Below are 20,578 nucleotides of genomic sequence, written 5' to 3' on the forward strand. Positions count from 1 at the left end.
TTTATAGTTCAATGAGTATCTACATTTGTCTCGATGAATAGTATCTTTATATTGATAATAAACTATTATTTTTTAGTTAATGATACTTCATTATTCAGTAAAAATTCCAGAAGGTTTTCGAAACCCCATCTTTCGTCCTTGATTAACTATTAGCTGGAACGCCTATAATAGTAAAGTGGTTATATTTTTGAAAAAACACTGCAATAGTCTCTATTAAAGCTTGCTGAGTGCTAAATCCTCCCATTTAGAAATTACGCCGAGCAAAGTGTACACTTATAGGCCCACTAATAAAGTCTGCAAACCTAAAAAAAGTCGCTTGTGTTTAACTTCAAAGTTTTTCCTTTTTAATAGCAAAAAAAACGCAGCAAGAATATTTGAAAGAAAAAGCTCGTTTTCAAAACAAAAAAAAAATTAGTCAAAATTTGATCGGCATTTCAAAACTTTTACCCTTCAAATATATATTGAGGTTTAACCGAAAATTTAGAATCTTTTATAGTACTTCTAAAAGCCCACAGTCAAAAGTCCACAGTTAAAAGTCCTGGTCAGACGTAGTAATTATTTAAGGTAAGAAATTACTTAATAGATAAAAATTTGATTCAGAATTGTTAAATTTTTTAACAGAAATATTGGAGCTAAAAATGAAAAAAATGAAAATTTTTTAAGCTACAAACTTCTTACCATAAAAGTGACGCGAAGGAATTTAAAAGAATTTTGAGCGGCGCAAATTATTAGAAATGCTTTATACGATGAAAAAGCAAAATTTTTAACAAAGATAGGAATTTAAAAATTTTCCATGCTTTTTTAATCTTTTAGTGTTATTTATAAATGTTATTTTAACCTTATTAGATTTTTTGAATTCCACAAATTGTTTGAGTGTTGTTAAATAAAGAACTCAGATTTTTATGTAATTGCTCTAAAGTTATGAAATGATCTCGTGTGTTTGTGATTAACTAAATGAACTTTTTTTTTTATCCGCAAATATTTAATATTAGTCAAAAACTTTTTAAACAATACTACCGTAATTAAAGTTTTCCATCACTGGAGATTTATTTTAAACCTTGAAAAATTATTTAATAATGTCAAATGCACAAATATGGATTTTGTTGATTATTACATCCCAAGTAACAGCAACTTTCCCACCAGAATGCAAAGATCTTGTTTTATACTCTATTTTTGGTACGTTTGGTGGATGTCTGTTCATTTCAAGCATTGTTATATTCTTTGTTGCGAGGAGACGGAAAATCAGTGAGTAAATTCTAAAACGACTTATTATTTTTGAGAATCTTTTGTTTTTAAATTGAAGTTCCTTTCATTTTGTGTTAAAAGCCCCAAAAACTTCGGCGCAAATTTTCATATACAAGATTCTTAAGTTTATTTTTATTACTAACTCTTATAAATACTTTGTGTCGGAAATGTAGCGTTTCAAAATATTGCATATAAATGAAACACCATTGGCATGTAATCTACTAAGAAAATATACAAGTGAACGAAGATCTTTTGAGTTTTTCAGAACTAAAAATTAATGCACAAGAATTTCCTTACAATTTCAAAAAACGTGATCACTTTTTTTTATTTCTACCAGAAGTAACACAGTCAGCTTTAAAAGTAGACACAAACTTCAGGAGATTCTCTTTACTCAATCTATTTTAATGAGTTTGTTTGTATAGCTACTATTGCTGCATTCATGTCTAGGATTTATTATACAGATTCATGATGGTGCTAATTCATTGAATTTTTCCGGTCCATTCCGGACATTCCAAGTTGTTCCCGGAAACTGATAAGAATTGTTGATGAGCTACGGGTGACGTAGCGGATTAAATCGATTTAAAATTCCTCTCCAATAACTAAAAGCGCAAATCTGAACCACTGAGATACGAATATTAAAAATAACTATTATCCGGTCTCATATATGTACAACGCACCATATCCTTTGACGCATGAAATTATTTCATTTCGAAACTTTATTCGAATTATTTTGTCAGTTTTTCGAATCGTTGTAAAAAGCAATGAACTTTTTGCCGTTACACCGCGGTTTTACCTCCAACAGTTTGTTTCGCATATAATAGCCGCTATACTTAAGATATTACCAAACTTAAAAATAAATTACGCTTGGAAACTTCAATTTAATACAAGTAAAAAATAATAGGATCCATAATATACTATAAAGCATATATAATTGACAACATATTATAGATATATTCAATATATAGATAAATTCAATATGCAGATATACGTAAAAAAAATCTCAAAAAGTATCTTGTATTCTTCATGGTGCCTCGTTCTGCTGCCGGAAATTAAAAAACCCAATAAGGAAAACATCCAAGAAAATAAAACTAACAGGACCAAAAATTTAATTTACTGCTTAGACTCGAAAACTCCACGAACGATTTATAACTAATCTAGCCTCGAAATTTGATTAGTACCTCGGAGAATCTTGAAACTTCAAAGGTCCAAACACCTAAAACATGTCATGTAACTTTTAAAGCTTCATTCTGTGCTGTTGTTGATGAAAATACCGTGAAAAAACATTTAGCAAACGTTAACAAGCAAATGGAGTACAATATAGTTATAGGTGCAAACACATTTGCCTACCTTGTGGGTGAGCTTGGTGAAGAGCAGGAAATACAAAGGTTTTATTTGTCTAAAGTGCAAGCACATAAAGTGTGTCATGGAACTGCAAAAACCAACACAATAGAGTTTGTAGAGCCTATAAGAAGTCACACATGTGGTGCCAAAAATTTGATGACTTCAGTCTTCGAGCCAACACTTGAAAAAAACGATACAAATGGCGACAGAAACCCAAAAACCTTTGAGACTTACCAAAGTATCATTCAGACCTGTCCACAAAATATAAAAGTGTATTAAAGTTTTTAAGTTAAAGTTAAAATATTTAGAACTATAATGAAACTAAATATACTTTATTCAATGAATACAAGTAAATATTTATTTGCTGGTTAATTAAACTAACTTGGTAATGAATTTTTCGTTCGTAAACTTTTCGCTCATATATATATATATATATATATATATATATATATATATATATATATATATATATAGAGTTGGTAATTCAAGATGTTAGTATACTGATGTTTGGAATAATTCTTATTTTTATCTTAGGTTATATTTCCTTTCATTTTTATTAAAAAAAACGAAAAAAAAATCAAACAAAAAGAACAGCTTCCGTTAGAGTAGGATATGTTTAAAAATAGTCTCTTCGTTTTGTGGTCGTTCTTTTGTCCAATGAATGACGCTCTTAGTTGTGGCTCCGAATTGCAGATTAGATTTTGCTTTTTACGAGGTTGAGGTGGCCAATAATGTAAAAATTTATAGAAAAATCTCATTTTATCTGTACGCAGTGAGCTAAGGTCAGGTGAGCAAAAAGAATCAAAGTGCAGAGGTTCTTAAACTGTGAAGTTTGAGTGTTTTTTTGTTGTTTTTTTTATAAAGAAACATGCTTTTAGAAATCTAAAATTGGGGTTTTCTCGACTTTTATGGCTTCTAAGAAATCTTCATAATTTAATATCCTATTAAAATATTAAAAATTTAAATGGATTTTTTACAAAATTCAATGGGAAGTAGAAGTTAATATGAAATTAAACGCGGTGTAGCAAAAGTTTTCGTTTTTTTCGTGAACTACGAGAAAATATTCACGAGTTGATCTTGTAAAATGTACATAATATTTTTTATAAAAACGTACCTAATATTTTTTATAAAAATGTACCTAATATGTTTGATAAAATTAACACCTAGATGTAAAAACAAACTGCGCTATTAAGCTTGGGCACTAATAAAAAAAAAGGTGTGTTGAGAGGCTTCGCAGAGGACTGGAACGCACCAAAGTTAGCATAAGAATTATAAAGCTTTTGATAATCCCATGTTAAATATTATCATAAGAGTTTTTAGGTCAAGAAGTTCTAATTTAAATGTAAAAATGTTTTAACGAATAAAAAAAAACTTCGATTGGTGCACGATCAAAAGCACTTTAATGACGTGGAGTTTTTTTTTTTTTAATACAAAATTTAATTTCGTTGACCCAAGCTTTCTTTTTTGGCTTATGTTTTAAATTATATCTTCCCTTACCACAGATAATTTGTTAACTTTACCGTCAGCATCGAGGTTTCTTTATGAAGAAAATTAAGTTTATTATTGCTCATGTTCAGGCCCCTCGATAGGCCTGCTCATACTTGCCAAAGTAATTTAGCAAATTACTTCGTTTGGTTTCAGTTTTTTAAAATTATTAGAGAGAGTTTATCAAAATTAAAATTTTTAAAATAAGTTTTCTTTACTAAGTATTTTTTAATTTTTTAAAAACTAATTAACCAATTGTTAATGATGAAAGGGTCATACTAATTGTTCGTAGAAAACAGTTCAATAGTTTTATGTTTTAATTTTGAAATATTCAGACGTTCAAAGTTTTTCAAATTTTATTTTAGATTCTACGGAGAATTCAGAAAATGTAGAAAATGTAGAAGGCAAAAGAAACAATTTATTCGAAGATGAACTCGATGTCATTTACAGCGGTAGTACTTCGCTCTTACTTCTTTTTTCTTTTTAATTCCGGTTTCTCGAAAAAAATTTCAATGTTACAAACAAAAAATTTCGCAAACGACGACCCAACAGATTTGAAATGCTTTTTGTCGCTTCATTTTCAATCGCGTAAATTTACAATCTCGTTTATGCAGCTTTTCAGTTTCAATAAAAAGTTATAATAATCAATTCAATAAAGCATAATTATTTCTAAAGATAGATTATAATGCAATACAGTACCTTAACAAGAATGGTGTGTGTGTAGGGAAGGGGGAGTGTGTGTGGCTAGGGTGAGAGGAACAAGGGGAGCCATCTATTAATTAGATAAAAGGTAGCAAAACAAGAAAAGACAAAAAAAACTGTTAAAAACCATGAAAAAATTCAACTGCTCTCAATGAAAAAGAAAGTTGAAGTATGAAAAGTTTATAATACACCAATAATTTGTTAGTAGACTTAATTAAAAGTTAACATGTTATTTTTATTCTTACATACTTATATATAATAATTATTATATATAATAATTATTATATATACTTTCTTCTTGATTTTCTTTTTTTTACTTCTGTAACTCAGATTTTTCATCTCTTTTTGGATTTTTTTTTCTTTTTCTTACAATCCTTTTTCCATAATTTTTCAATGATAATAGTGAAACAATCTTGTGGACCACATTGGGTTACTGAGTGATTTTTAGCGGAAGCTAAAAATCACTCAGTAACCAAATGTGACCTATGTGACAAGTGGATACACATAAAATGTAAATGAGTTAACAAACTGACATAGGAAAATACCAAATCATTAAATACTTGGTATTGCGTAATCTGTACAAAAACATTTCTTCCTTTCTCTAATATTTCTGATCTTGAGTTATCTACCAGATTTGAAAGTTAACGTAATAAAAAATCAATTTGATAATGCAAACTTAAAAAACCTTTTTGGGGACCTCAATCACTTATTTTAAACTTCAATCAACTCCAAGTATGTAGATGTTCCTAGGTACAATAACTTGTCCGAAATTTCTGTAAGTTATCTTCATATAAACATACCTTCACTACCATATTATATTGACAATTTTAAAATACTACTGATATTTGATAATTTGTCTGATATCATCGAGGTAATTGAATCTAATCTGCACGATAAAGATGTGTATATAACTAATGTTGATTTAGAATGGATATGTATCTGTTCACACGCCAACGGAAGCTAAAAAGAGTGGTGTTTTGATGTATATTATGCTTAAACTTTAATATTAGGATTGACTTGATCCTGGTTAAAAGTAAAGAACTCGTATCTCTATTTATTGAAGTAATAAATTCTAAAAAAAAGCAATTTAATAGTCTGAATTTGTTGATCATTAAGGACAGACGAAAAAAAAAAAAAAAAAAAAAGGATGAAAACCATAAAAAAAGCACAACAATAGTTGTGCATAAAAAATTACTTTCTAAAACAAAATCAATTTTTATATAAACACCAGTTTGGTTTTCTTAAAGAGCATTCTACATTCTCTAATCGAAATTAGAGAAAAGATAAGAGTTGCTCTTGATAATGGAAGGTTTACAATAAGCTTTTGACACCATTCACTATGACATTCTCCTATCAAAAGCTTAATTATTATGGTGTAAGCAGCATACCCTGGAAATGCATTAAATTATATTTTCCATTCGTCAACAGCTTTTTACTTAAAATGGCACCTTTTCAGACATTAAAAGTGTTTGCATTGGTATCCCTCAGGGATCCACATTAAAAGTGTTTGCATTGGTATCCCTCAGGGATTTATATTAGGTCCTCTTCTCTTTATCATCTATATCAATAATCTTAATCTTTCTATCTTAATAATTCTATCAAACATTCAAATACGTATCATTTTGCTGATGATTCTAATCTTCAATTAACGACAAACTCTCTCAAAAAACTAAATAAATATGTTAATAAGGATATGGTCAGTCTTCTTCAATGGCTTCGAACAAAGAAAATCTCATTGAATACTAAAAAAAAAATAGAAATAGTGATATTTAAGACGTAACATGCTAATTTTTCCAAAAAAATCTAAAAAGAATCTTTCAAAATACTTGAACTTCAAGAATAAGTGGCCAAAAACTCTCTTTGTCTAGTAACATAACTTATCTTGGTGTTGTAAGAGATAAAGAATGTTGTAATAGATAAGAAACTTTCATTCAAAATACATAAATGAACTTACTCTTAAATTAAACCGTTTCAACGGTATGTTATGAAAAGTTTACAATCTATATACATCAAGTTTTGGTTCACATTTACAATATGCATGTCAAGTTTGGGGACAATCTAAAACTATCTGCCTTTCTAAAATCGTTTCATTTCAGAAGAGCAATACGAATAATTCATTTTTGCCCAAAACATTTCCTTAGTGGCAATCTGTATCTTACATCTAAAGTTCTTCGTTTCTATGTCATAATCAATTCCTAAATTGTTCATTTGTCTGGGATCAACAACATGGTCTTCTTCCTACCATGTTTCATAACTACTTTAATACTTGGACAATGAGTAGGCATAGCCTAAGATCAGTCACTTATAACAACTTAACCATCCCACTAAAGTAGACAACTAAAAATGGAATAAATTCCATTAAATTATACATTTATCTTTTCTTGGAACACCCTTCTATACACCCTAAAAACAGGTCCAAGAATCTGTTCTTAAAGCTACTCCATCATTTCTTCCTAAAAACTTACGCTTAACTTTATCTTATACCTTTTTGTTTGCATATGTGCATCTGCGCATGTATATGTGAATACATTTTATTAATTATTTAATCTACATTTTATCTCTTTTAAAAGTGTTTTTACTTATAAATGTTTTTGTAAAATTCAACTTTTATTATGTGATTAGTTTATTTCTAATGTTTCTCTTTTTTCTTTTCTTTATCTTAATTAGGCTTTATCTTAATTGCATTGACCTGTGTTTTTTGTAACATCCTTGTTAACATTGATTGATAATGATTGATTGATATAAAGGGATATTGGAGAGGGGAGGGGGTGCAGTTTAATATAATTCGGCCCTATATTTAATCTTTCTATGATCCTGTGGTAATTAAACAACACCTTTTCACAAACAATCAAAAAATCTCCGGTACTGTAATCATTAAGTGCACTTTTCTTTACATTTTTTTACAAATCTTATTTTAAAAATATGAAACAAAGTTGATTGTTCATTTTTAGGCAGGAAACGGCATGACAGTGGATTTATTGCTTCAAGCATCGAATCAATTATACCTTTCTCAGAAACATTTCCGCCCAAAAAATCTCCCTCTATGCCTAACCTCTCTAAAAAATTGAGCTTCCTTACAAATCACACAAATTATAATGAAGAGGTTTTCAATTCCAACTGTTCGCATCCTCCTGATATCTTTAATTGCATCCAATTAAAACAATTCAGATCTTTTGGAGCTCAAACTGATAGTCTAAGCAGCTTGAAGGTTGAAAAAGACGTTTTACCTCATGAGAGTGTTTTTGGGTTGATATCAAACAAAAGCGCAGTTTTAAGAGATATACGTCAACGAAAGTTAAAAATGGATTATGATATGAACTTTTCAGATTTTGAAACCGTTGTCATTGAAAAAAAGAATGCTAACTCTATGGGACTAGATTTCGGGATTGCTGGGGTTTTCATAAAAAAAATGGATATGGACGAAATTTCTTTTAAGCAAGGATCTCTAAGCGCAGGTAATATATTATATTTATAACCATAGGTGTAATATATATATATATATATATATATATATATATATATATATATATATATATATATATATATATATATATATATATATATATATATATATATATATATATATATATAAAATAGCACAAAAGTAAAAAGAAGATATACCAAATTTTTAACTTTAAAGATAACTTCTTTTAAATAATTTTGCAAGGTAAAGTCATGCTAAAAAAAAAAAGAATTACACTTAAAAATCGAACACAATAACATAATGAACTAATAAAAAGTACAACGATAAATAAAAATTGTTGGCAAATCAACAATAAACATCAAAACTACCATTTCAAATATCCACCTATTTTTTTTTTATTTATGCAAAACTTTTGCTTGGAAAAAACAAAATTGTTGCAAACTTCTGTTGAAACTCTTCTTCAAATGGTATCTAATTTTTATTTTAGGCTACTTATGGCATTTATTCGAACATTGAATATATCTTTGTCTATTCAAGCCCACGTAGATTCGATTAAGTTCAAATCCGGTGATCGAGCTGGCCAGGGGACTAAGCTTAATTCATTTTTTTCATCTAAACTTTAACTGTGTGGGCTGAATGAGCCAACGTCAGCGGTTTTCTGACGTTTGCTTAGCACAAATATTTTTTCTAAGTAAATTTTCTTCTAATTGTATATTTGAAGAATCACATTTCCCCCAGTTTTTGTTGATAAGTTGTTGGTAAGTTAAGAATAATTTATTCTTGAATTGGGTCATATCATCTACCATTTTGTTGATTTGCTAACATCTTTTCGACCGATTTCTAGACATCTTAACTTTCAGAGCATCATATTATCTACACAAGAAAAGTCCTAAACGTGAGTTAACTAATCAACATTAAAAATTTAATTCAACTTTTTATAGAAAAAACATTTAAAAAATTGTTATGTGCAACAATTGGGCTTAAGAAGAAAATGGAAATTATTTTAAAGCTTAGTGCGTCCAATTCTTTAATTTTTTTTCAACGTTTTCTAGTATGCTTTTTCTCTTTCTTGTAAGTTTTTTATATTCACTTAATAAAACCGAGTTAATAAAAAAGTAAGTAGCTAGTGAACTTGTTACAGTTGTAGAGAAAAATTTCTCAATGCAAAAAAACAAACAAACAAAAAAAATATATAAAAATAAAAACGTAGATCAAACATAATTACTTTTTTATGTTTTGAAAAAAAGTATAATTCTTATTTTATCTCTATACTTTCACGGCGAGACGCTTCACGACAACACGAGCAAATCACAAAGCGAATAAATTTTAGATAAAAAGAAAAGAAAAATACCAAAACACAAATGAATCTAAAAAAAAAAAAATACTTTTTGACTACTATTAAGTGTGATGTGTGATGTGTAAAGCAACTATTTTTTGACATAGGAGATGAAGTTATTTCCATAAACGGCGTTTCAGTATTTGGGCTGAGCAGTGTCGATGCGTTTCCACTCTTTGTTGAGCCAGCTTCTAATGTTTGTCTTGAAATCAGAAAAGGAGACTTTTTATCAAAAGGTATAGTTTACAAGATTATTTTGCAATTGTTGGCCGACAAACTATTTTTCTTACTATGTTTTAGTGTTATTACCGTTAAATGTTAAATAGCAAAATAGTTTGTGCAATTATTAAGTGATTTATTTCAGTGACTCTTAGCGAACATCAAGCTTCGCTAGTTAACGCGGAACAAGAAAAAATTACATCTTCAGTTGAAAACCTAGATTTCTCAAAATCAAAATTTAATATAGAGTTTCTTCCTAAACCACGAGATTTTTATCCAAAAGAATGCCTTTTAAATAATCAGCCTTTCTGTCGTTCTACGTTTGAACAGAATCAATTAAGTTCGGACAATATTATCAAATACGATGAGAGTTCTATAAAAAACAATAAGAAAACAGTTCACCAAAGACGTCATAATAGGGCAGCTTCAAGTGAATCTTTACAAATTACTAGTTCAACAAAAAAACCTTGTCAGTTGATAGGTCAAGACCTTCTTTATAATCGTACACAGAGTGAAGAAAACATATCATTGAATTTAAATTCTCATTTAAAACGCTCGTCTTCGCAAGATAGCCAAACTTTTCAAAAACCATGCTACGTTTACACAAAAAAGTATATCCAAAATTTTTTTGACGAATCCATTAATCAAAGCATGATTAACGGAGAGATTGATTATATAAATTTAAATGGTTTGAACGATAATCGAAACGATAGTGTTATAATTAAAAGAGGTTACAATAATGATTACATAGTTCCTGTAACCAATGGTGTTCCAATTACATGTAGTATATATAATACGCGTTTGAATAGTCAACCACCTCGACGTTCTTCAGGATTTAGTTATAGTATACAAAATGACGAATCGAACTTTTTATTTAACTCTTTGTTGTCGGTTCAAAAAAACCTTTCTAATCAATTACTTCTTAAGAAAGAAATCGAGTCCGGATTTAGAATTCCATACACAAACAAAGATCCACCTGGCTATGAATCATCGCAACAAAATGTTATCAAAAGAGATCAAGTTAATGTGGATTATAAGAAGTATAACGAAGCGAGGTTTTCAAACGTTACTTTAAAAGAACCCCCTTCTTATTCTAACTGTGTTTTAAACATGCCATCTAATGATAACAAAAAGAAATCTCATTTTATATTTAAAAATCAGTCTAGACCACATTCTTATGATGGAAACATAGAGACAAAATGCAACAAAGAAGTTGTTGACTTAGTATCTACCGACGTAAAAAATGACCCAGAAAAAAGGAATCAACCGAAACGTACACATTCAATGCCAGCTGTTAAACATATCGACGAACGATCTCGAATCGCAAAAACATTTCTAATTGATGAAGAGGCTAAAACCCCAAAGAGGCTGCAAAATAAACATCATCAAGGAAATTGTCGTCGAAAATCAATCGATTCAGGTACTTTAAAAAAGCTAGCTTTAGAACTTCAAAACAATCCCGAATTAGGGTGCGAGTACCCAATGATTTCTCAGCTTTTAGGTGAGTCTCAGTTTTCTGCTATTGAAAGGAGAGGAAAAAACTTATATCGACATAAATCGACAGAAGCAATAAGTAGTCAAATAGAAGATAAGAATGTAGAGTTTCTTTAGTTTTAAGGTTTTTCAGCAAAGGTGTACAAATTGTATGAGAAAACATTCTTAAATATCAGATTATCTGTATCTTAGAACCCTTATTAAAATATAATTTCCCGTATTTTTTTTACTAACATTCCTAATAAGATTTTGGGAGAAAAAAAAATTGCGTCAGTTTTCTCTCTAATAACTCCTTTTTTTTCAAGAACTGTTCGGATAGCTTTGGATATTTACTCAATTCTTCCAGATAAGCGCAATTACCCCAGCAACATTAATATCATATTAGAAAGGAAAAGATTTTTAATATGCAGTTATTCAAGCCGCTGAATTCTTTATTTTTCCATTAGTTGTGCTGTCACCGAGTCCAGTGAGCAAATTGTCTTTATGGTAACACTAAGACAACTTATTCTCTGCCACGAGAATTAAAACGAGTCAAAGTTCGATCTTGGAAATTTGTTTGTCCCTCAGAAAACTATAAATTTTCAAGATTTAGACGTTACTTCTTCTTAGTTGAGTGCGTGATATCTTTATTTAAACCTTTTTTTTTTTTTTAACCTTCCGGATCCTAGATGACACTACCGCTTTAAATTTTTTTACAGTATTTCTTCCGCGATTCTCGGAAGTTAATATTCTATTTGCTATTTGTCTGTTGCTGATCATTTACATCAATTCTCTGACACTTTTTTGGTTTGCTTATTGCTTTTAGACCTATTTTAATGTATCTTAACGTCTCATAACCTCAACAAAAAGTCTTATACGTGGCTTAAGGTGGCTCACCCCCATTCAAAATCAAAAAAAAAATTTTTTTTTTTTTTTTGAATTATGTTGTATTAAGCATCGAAGTACAAAATTCATAATATATTTTTACTATTATATGCTTAAAAAGTAACAAAAAATACCGTTATTGTGGTTAATACAGTTTCCTACTCCTTAGCAACGCCATAGCAACGGTGTAAACAACAAATTTATTCATTACTTCTTGAAGGTTTTAACTTAAAGTTTTGAACTATTTTTCAATGTTAGATCTATTATGCTTTTCTACTGTTCTGTAAAATGTAATATTTCTTAAAAATGTGCTCTGTTACAGAGTCGCCATATCGAGATAGATAGTTTTCAGTTAAATTACATTGAATTAATGATACAGAGCCTCTGTATCATTAATTCAATGTAATTTAACTGAAAACTATCTATCTCGATATGGCGAACAAAAGGAATAAAATTAGAAATTTAAAGAGAAAATATCATGGAAATAGGTATACAAGGAGAGCAGAGGAAGTAAATGGTTGTAGCAGGAAATCAGAAACAACAAGTGCATCAAAGCTTAAGAAAAAACATAACTTTAGTGCTGCAACAAATTGTGATTCCGAAGTTGACAATTTTTTCTTTATTTGTAACTTTAGAATTATTAAAAATATATTTGAACAGTATTCCACATGCAGTGAGTGTAATAGCAAGCCAACTTTTTTTCATAATGAATCTATACGTATGGGATTTTCTATTGGAATTATAATACAATGTTCAAACTGTGACTTTGAAAGTACATTTTATTCATCACCATCTGTAAATCAAAGTGTTTCTAGTTCAAAACCATATGAAATAAATTTACGTGCTGTTATGGCATTTCGTGAAATTGGACGTGGTAGAGAAGCTATGTCTACTTTTACTGCTATAATGAATATGCCTCCACCTCTTACGAATCACAGTTATAATATTACAAACAATAAACTACATAAAGTTTATAAAGAAAGCAGTTCTCAGAGTATGAAAGCTGCTGTATCAGAACTAAGGGAAATTATAAATGCAAATGCTTCTGATGATGAAATTATTGACTGTGGCATATCAATAGATGGAACATGGCAACGTCGTGGGTACTCCTCCCTAAATGGTGTTGTTGCTGGTCTTTCGCATGAAAATAAAAAGGTGATTGATGTTTGTTCTTTATCTAAGTTTTGTATGCAGTGTGAAGTACATAGAAGAATTAGTAATCCTATTGATTTTGAATATTGGAAAGCTACACACACTTGTCAAGTAAATCATTTAGGCTCAGCAGGGTCAATGGAAGCTGCTGGAGCTCAAGAAATATTCCATTCGTCCATACAAAAGTATAATTTAAGATATACTAAGTACCTTGGAGATGGTGACTCAAGTTCATTTTCTAATGTTGTTAAAAGTAAACCATACGGTGATTATGTTATTGAAAAGCTAGAATGTATTGGCCATTATCAGAAAAGAGTAGGCTCTCGTTTGCGTCAAAAAATTAAAGATTTTAAAGGCAGGTTGTTAAGCGATGGCTTAAAAATATCCGGAAAAGGAAGGTTGACCAATAAAACTATTAACACAATGCAGAACTTTGTTGGAATGGCTATAAGACAAAATAAAAATAACCTACTGAGTATGAGAAATTCTGTAATAGCTGTACTTTACCATTGTACAAACTTTCCATATGAAGTCACTCGTCATCAATTTTGTTTAAAAGGGAAAAGCAGTTGGTGCAAATGGCAATCAGATAAAGTTACGGGTAAAACAAGCTATAGACAAAAAGTAAATTTACCTGTAGCAATTATGGAGGAAATTAAACCTATTTTTCAAGAATTATCAAACCCTGAAATGCTAAGAAAGTGTTTACATGGGATGACACAAAACTGCAATGAGTCATTTAATGGTTTGATATGGCAGCGATGCCCTAAAACTACTTTTACTGCAAGGAAAATTCTTGAAATATCTGTTTATTCTTCTATTTTAAATTACAATGATGGATTTTCTTCTTTAAGTTGCATTTTTAAAATGCTTGGGTTTTCTGGAGGTGTTTATTTTGAAAAAGGAGCTTTCAAAAAAGATAAAAACCGACTATCAAATATGTCAAGAAAATCGACTGATGTTAGTAAAACACGAAGAAAACATATAAGATCAATAAACAAAGGTTATTTAGACATTGACAAGGAGAATGATGATATGAAATCTTATGCTAGTGGCAGTTTTTAGTGACTTTTTATAAAAAAAACTTTTTGTTTTTATGTTTTTTTTTTTAAAATGTGTTTTTTAAGACTTTCTTATTTTAATATATTTTTCTTACGAAAACGTTAATATCTTCAGTTTGGTTAAAGCTTTTATCTTCAAATTTTCACAGTATGTTGATTAACTTATTTATGAGGGCTGGGACTAGAATTATAACATTTTAAGCATAAATAAATTAGTTTGAATGTAGTTTGTTAGACTGACACAGGCACTAAATCAATTTCTGCACCTTTATTGCTGCCATTTTAGTTTTTTTTAACATTTGAAAAAAATTTTAGTTCCAGCCCTGGAGCAACTATTTAGCTACCATTTGGCAAAATATGGTGCATTCAGTGCAAATTTTACTCAAGATATCATTGTTTTAGCTAAGGTAAGGTTTTAGACAAATTATGCTGACTCAGCATCAAAAAATGGAAATTTCATTTTTCTTTTAAGAAGTTAAAGTTTTAATAGAATTTCCTTATATAAAAAATAAAAAACAAGTTTTTAACCTTTATAAAAAGTTAGATTTAGAGGGGGTGAGCCACCTTAACTAATCATCATCAGCAATTTTATGCACCTGTCAAGAGAAATAATCCAAAATTAAAAAAAAAAAGTTATCGATAACAGATAATTTGAGAAAATAAGAGGAAAATAAAACTTTGTGCGCCTACTTTTTTATAGCGAATAAATTTTGCTCTATTTCATAAACCTGAATTAGTAAAAAAAAAAAAAGTGACGCACTAGTGAACTTGTTTGTGGCTTAAGTTAAGTGCTCAAACTCTTTCTGCATTGCAAAAAAAAAAAAAGAAGAAAAAAAAAGGTAGATTTTAATCAAATATGATTATTTTTTAAGGATAATTTGAAAAAACTATCAGGATCTTAAACTTGTATAATTTAACTATCTTAATGCGTTTATTAATTTTTTTGAAGCACTGTATATTAAGTTTTGATATCTTCTGTAGGAGCAACATTAGAATTAGATGCCTATCATTCTTTTCTGGTAAACCATAAAATAACGGGTACCGAGCTTAACAAAATGAATCGTGACGGAATCTATCGGTTTTCCACAAACCATGCTTTATTGTAATTGATACAAACAAAAGCCTGTAACTGAATATCTTTCACATTTATAAGATAAAACATTTCATAATTTTTTTTTCAAAGAAAAAAAAGAAAAAACTAAAGTTAGTAACTTCAGTTTTGTTGATCCAGATTAAGATGTCATTTGACAGTGGTTACACACACTCCATTCATTTATCAATAACGTTGGGCTGAACACACTCCATCCATTTAACACTGTAGTTTACGCATACGCCGCCCATTTATCTCTGACTGTGGTCTACACACACCCCACCCATTTCAAGTATAGCTTTATCTGCGTCCCATTCTCCTGGAAGCTTTACCTAAACAAAAGATCTTGTCATTATCGTCATTATTATCCTAGTCACAGGATGTAATAACAGAGATTTTAATGAAAATAAAAATAATATTTGCTAAAGGAAAAATGATTACAAAAAAACTTTTATCGATTACAAGCAACGTAAAAACACAAGGTAAATATGTGCAAAAACTTAGGCTAACTATATAAAATAAGAAACTGAGCTTAATTTCATCTAAATTTTCAGCATAAAATGCAGAAACTATTTATTAGATAATCGATTTTTAAAATATTTTTGACAAAACTTCAAAACATGTTTAATCATTTGGAACACACCCTTGTTATATTGTAAATCTTTAGAATATCTTAAACACAGCAAACATCAAAAGTAATTAGTCACAACAAATTGGCACCATATATAATTATATTTCCAGCTTTCCCGAACAGAATTAAAAAAATGTTTTTCAGCCTTTTTCCCGAAACATTTCTAGCCTGCATGGCGACAATTTGATAATGACAACTTGATTAGTGCATTAAGTAAAATTTGATGTATTTGATGTTATCTGAAACAAAAATTTTATTTCAGTTAAAAAAGTACACATTTTTCAAAGCGAGTCCTGCTAATCCTATATCAACAAACGAGAAAAATATACGAAAATTACGACTGACTTGGTAACTTTTCGTACCTTATAGTAATTTCGTAATCCTAAGGAACTACCCGTTCGTAATGCAGATGTCTAGTTCTGAATATTTTAAATAACTATTCTATTGCATATTCTTGATGATGCGATGCGTACATTAATGTTGTTAGTCAGGCTCTTAAACTTGTATAATTTAAGTGGATTTTTCATAGATTTACAGTAAACAAAGTGGAACAGATGATATATTTTGGTCTTTTGTCAATCAAGTTCTTTGTTCGTGTTACATAAACTATTGGATGTCTGATGCAATTACAGCTACACGTTTTATTTTAGGTAAGTTTAAAAAGAGTTTGTATTTCTTTTAGGTTTCTGAATATAAAGATGTGGGATGCCTGAGGATGTAAATTTAGGGATTTGAAAAATGTTTGATAAAAAGTGAAATATTAAAGTTTTTTACCTTTCTACGTTTTTCTATTTCATTTAACTCCCATCTTTTTAGATCTTCTTGGTTACGAATGGCTTTAACTCCTCCACATCCCCAAGTCTATTTAACATCAATGACAAAATGCAAAACAAGAAAATAAATAAGCCTAGATGATTTCACTTTAAAGTTTATAACTTGTGCTGACAAAATTCTAAAGATGATGAAAACTTGGTTGTTTATATTGCTCTGTAGATTCAAATTTTATGAATACTATGGAGCATTTCCTAAATGACTACTCACATGTGGCCTAAGTTAAAAAATTTTTTCGCATAACTTTCTCATAAATAACACATAAATGTTAATATTAATGAAACATTTTTCACATAAATTTCTCATCTTGTCCTTAATAGGACCAAGATGAAACAAGGTCTTGTTACATTCAGATACTTTTTTAAATAATAGTGATATTTGGTCATAGAACATCAGCATTTTATTTTTCTAATCCTGAAAATATCTGTTTCATTTCCAAAGAAAAGGTAAATTTATTGACTACCATTGTAACCTTCAAAATGTCATACAAAGTGAAAAGCCAAGATTTAGAAAAAGAGAATAAAGAAAGTATTTCAAAACTTACTTCAATACGCACTAGCACTTCATTAGTTGATTTCCTGTAATTTAGTTCAGCGCATGAGAGATCCTTATCAATGGCAACTTTTGAATTAGTTTCACTTCCAATTTGTAAACCAGTGGCAATACTACGACTTATTTCTTTCAAATAAACCATGCATGAGTTTGCTAAAAAACAATTCAAAGAACAATGGACTTCCAACTAACTTTATTACTATTCTATTTATTATTGTATTCAACATTACAACATTTTATTAAAAAAACAACTACTACATAATGAAAAGAAACTTCCTACCTTCAAGAACTTTTAAATTGGGTGACACTTCAATCAATTGGCAGTATGGACCACCAAATTTATCAGGCGAATCTCTACATAGAAATTTTACAGATTTATTGCACTTAAAACAAACAACTCATAAAATCCACAAAACTAAAACATTCAATCTTTCTACACCTCCAAGGTTCATCAAGTGCCAGGATTAATACAATCCCTGAAGCAAACTTAAACAAAGTAACAGTTGCACTCTTATAGTTCATTATCTTGCTCTTAAATCTAAAAAAATGAAGTTTCTAAAAAATAATTCTGAAAGATTTCAAAAAACTCTAAGACTTGATACAAAAAATGTATTGAAGAAATAAACTGTGAAAACATTCAAGTTTAAGAACCTGTTTAAACTTAGACCATGTTGGCTGCTTTCATATAGCAGATTCCATGTAAATCTTTCATTTTCAGAAGTATCCTTAAATATATTTACAAGTGGATATTAAATGTTTTAAGTTTTAAATAATTTATGACACTTTCAAACAATAACTTTCTTTAAGGATGTGTTATCAAAACTCATAACCTTATGCAACCTTGATATAAGATTTTTTAAAATACTTTGTTATGTGATTAAAAAAAATTTAAATTAGACCAAAAAAAATTGATTTCTTAATTGAACTTCTAAATAAAAACTATTGGAGTTTAGATGCTTACTTGTACATTTAGCATTTAGCAAATAAAAGACAAAGTTATTTACAATTACAATTCATACAAATATCAAAAAATGTTAACATCAAAAAGTAGCTAAAAATATTCAAAACTGCAAATCAAATTTAAATTTCACTACTTTTTCAGAAAATATAATACTTCAACAACAAATAATACAAAAAGAACCTCATCTCCATCTTTGAATTTGTTATCCATTCGAATGTAACAGGCTGAAAGTCTAGTGCATAAAAACCACAGCAGTGACGGAGTTAACATAGTATTGCCTGATTCACATTCTACTGGTAAAAACAACATCTAAAATACCAAATTTTAAAAAGCATCTTTATGTTAAGTTCATATTGCTTACTTTTTTCTTCTTTAAACAAGATAAATCTAACCTCAAAATTTGTCTTTAATTGAGAACCCATAAACTTTTCAAAAAGCCATGCTTCAAAACCCCCAAATATAAAAAAGCATTCTTCTATTAGGAAACACATCACTTTTTTTTTTGACATACAGGTTGCACCATCTAACTTTAAGATAAAAGGATAGTTTTTCATACTTAAATTTTACATAGCAAAAATAATACCAAAAAGAAACAGTTATTATGTGAGGAACTTACAGATGATTTCACCATTGAGCAAATCAAAATGTCATCTTTTGGAATAATACAACTTTCCATGGCCTGCAGAATACCAAATTTGCAAGAAACTTCATATAAAGATGCCAAGTCTACAAAAAAAAAAAAAAAAAAAAAAATTAATTTTCAAACAAATCATATGATCTAATTTACTATCATTAGTATTTTTTCATACAAAAAGTTGCCAGAATTAATCATTTATCAAGTATTGGTATTTGGCTTTTGACAAATAGCAAAAGGTAAGACAAATAGGTAAAGTACCAACTTCTTAATCTTTCAATGCTTTTTAAAATAAATAGAATTTTCTGAAGTCTATTAAATAGAACTCTTCATGTGTTTAAAACAGCAAAGTTTTTTACATTAACAAGTTTATTTTTACACATAAACTTGTTGATTAAAATTTGTTGTACAAATAAGTTTAACAGCTTTAATTGAATAGCAATTCTTAAAAAAACCTTGATGGGTTGAAGCAAAATAACAAAAGGTATTTTAGGTATCACAACGTTTTTCTGGTTATTTCTTCTAAAAAAAAAGAGGGAATTTTATAATGAAGAGCAAGAGAGTTAAATAGATGAAGCACTTAAAATATTAAGATCCAAAAGTTATCTATAAAATAATTTTGAGTGACAGACCTTTATACCTTCTTCATAGAAGTCATCCTTGTTACCAGCAAGAATATCAAGGTAAAAATTAATCTTTTCACTTGGGCTTTTATAAACTAAAAATGAACAAAGCCTGAAATTTAATTGGAATCTTAAGCAAACTTTATGATTGTATTTACAAAAATAATGTTTTCTTGTGTGTAATCATAAATTCGAAGTACAACTAATACCAGTTTCTAAAATTCCTTGCGCTCTTTCTGCAAATAACTTGCTTGTTATTGCAGATGCATTTAGTAGATCAATGAAAAACCTGTTGAACAGATATGGGCCAACATCATCACTTACTCCTTTGAAATGATTCTGAAAAATTTGGAATTTTATTTCAACTGAAAACTTAAGTAATTAAAAGCAGAAATTCTTAAAAATTAAAGTCATCTTTTTTAAAAAAAAACAAGTGTTAAAAAAAGGTTTTTAAAGAATTTTTTTTTTTAAAAACAAATTTTCTATAGAATATTTCTCTCCTCTGCATTCAGTAAAACATATTTAAAAATTTCTTTCATATACCAGAAATAAATCTTGATCTAGCAGTTGATACTTGCACAATCTCTAAAAGTAAACAAAATGCTTCTTACATCCTCTGCTTTAATAATTTGTATATGTATGTGTATATGTGTCTGTCTGTATATATATAAAAGAAGACTTACCTCAAAAAGTTTATGCAATTTTTCGTCACGTGGAGTTACTGGTAAGTTAGATATTCTCCTAGAAGAATTTCCCATTCTAGCATATTATGCTGAAAAAGAATCTTTTATTCTGAAAGTTATTTTGTTTTGAAAAATATCTAAAATAAAAAATCACAGACTTCTACTTATCATATTGCACAAACAATATTATAATTATTTCAAATAAAACTTATTTCTAATAAAATTATACAAAAATAATTAAAAAACAAAA

The 20,578-nt window shown here is 28.9% G+C and overlaps 3 protein-coding genes and 1 long non-coding RNA gene across 8 annotated transcripts; 2 read left to right on the forward strand and 2 right to left on the reverse strand.

Moving 5' to 3' along the window:
- The first annotated feature begins 903 nt into the window (after window positions 1–903).
- Window positions 904–11,423, forward strand: LOC149889840 (uncharacterized). 2 transcript variants are annotated; one of them, XM_090084447.1, is made up of 5 exons: window positions 904–1,245; window positions 4,437–4,523; window positions 7,725–8,228; window positions 9,641–9,769; window positions 9,898–11,423. In XM_090084447.1, the coding sequence occupies exons 1-5, from the start codon at window positions 1,077–1,079 to the stop codon at window positions 11,361–11,363; spliced, it is 2,355 nt and encodes a 784-aa protein (XP_089940573.1). In that variant the 5' UTR covers window positions 904–1,076; the 3' UTR covers window positions 11,364–11,423. The 2 variants fall into 2 exon arrangements, with proteins under 2 accessions (XP_089940573.1, XP_089940574.1); XM_090084448.1 differs by lacking the exon at window positions 904–1,245 and adding an exon at window positions 3,994–4,195.
- Window positions 2,154–3,802, reverse strand: LOC149889841 (uncharacterized). Its single transcript, XR_016451601.1, has 3 exons — window positions 3,725–3,802; window positions 2,593–2,837; window positions 2,154–2,458 (listed from the first exon to the last, which is right to left on the reverse strand). It is a non-coding gene; the product is annotated as an uncharacterized LOC149889841 (long non-coding RNA).
- Window positions 11,424–12,482: 1,059 nt separating the features above from the next.
- On the forward strand, window positions 12,483–14,833 carry LOC149889842 (uncharacterized). The gene has a single exon (XM_090083682.1). The coding sequence runs from the start codon at window positions 12,543–12,545 to the stop codon at window positions 14,325–14,327; it is 1,785 nt and encodes a 594-aa protein (XP_089939808.1). The 5' UTR covers window positions 12,483–12,542; the 3' UTR covers window positions 14,328–14,833.
- A 611-nt stretch (window positions 14,834–15,444) lies between these two features.
- On the reverse strand, window positions 15,445–20,490 carry LOC149889843 (uncharacterized). 4 transcript variants are annotated; one of them, XM_090083685.1, is made up of 13 exons: window positions 20,329–20,490; window positions 20,189–20,230; window positions 19,855–19,984; window positions 19,663–19,740; window positions 19,005–19,114; window positions 18,781–18,915; window positions 18,569–18,697; window positions 18,079–18,152; window positions 17,867–17,965; window positions 17,708–17,781; window positions 17,420–17,580; window positions 16,819–16,905; window positions 15,445–15,745 (listed from the first exon to the last, which is right to left on the reverse strand). In XM_090083685.1, the coding sequence occupies exons 1-13, from the start codon at window positions 20,401–20,403 to the stop codon at window positions 15,665–15,667; spliced, it is 1,275 nt and encodes a 424-aa protein (XP_089939811.1). In that variant the 5' UTR covers window positions 20,404–20,490; the 3' UTR covers window positions 15,445–15,664. The 4 variants fall into 4 exon arrangements, with proteins under 4 accessions (XP_089939811.1, XP_089939812.1, XP_089939813.1 ...); XM_090083686.1 differs by having other exon boundaries at window positions 19,655–19,740; window positions 20,329–20,467; XM_090083687.1 differs by lacking the exons at window positions 19,663–19,740; window positions 19,855–19,984; window positions 20,189–20,230; window positions 20,329–20,490 and adding an exon at window positions 19,478–19,539.
- Window positions 20,491–20,578: the final 88 nt, after the last annotated feature.

The sequence above is a fragment of the Hydra viridissima genome, unplaced genomic scaffold (assembly GCF_058129835.1).
Source record: "Hydra viridissima isolate aposymbiotic clone 2 unplaced genomic scaffold, HvirCarnegie_v1 scaffold_4, whole genome shotgun sequence".
In the NCBI taxonomy this organism is placed as follows: Eukaryota; Metazoa; Cnidaria; class Hydrozoa; order Anthoathecata; family Hydridae; genus Hydra; species Hydra viridissima.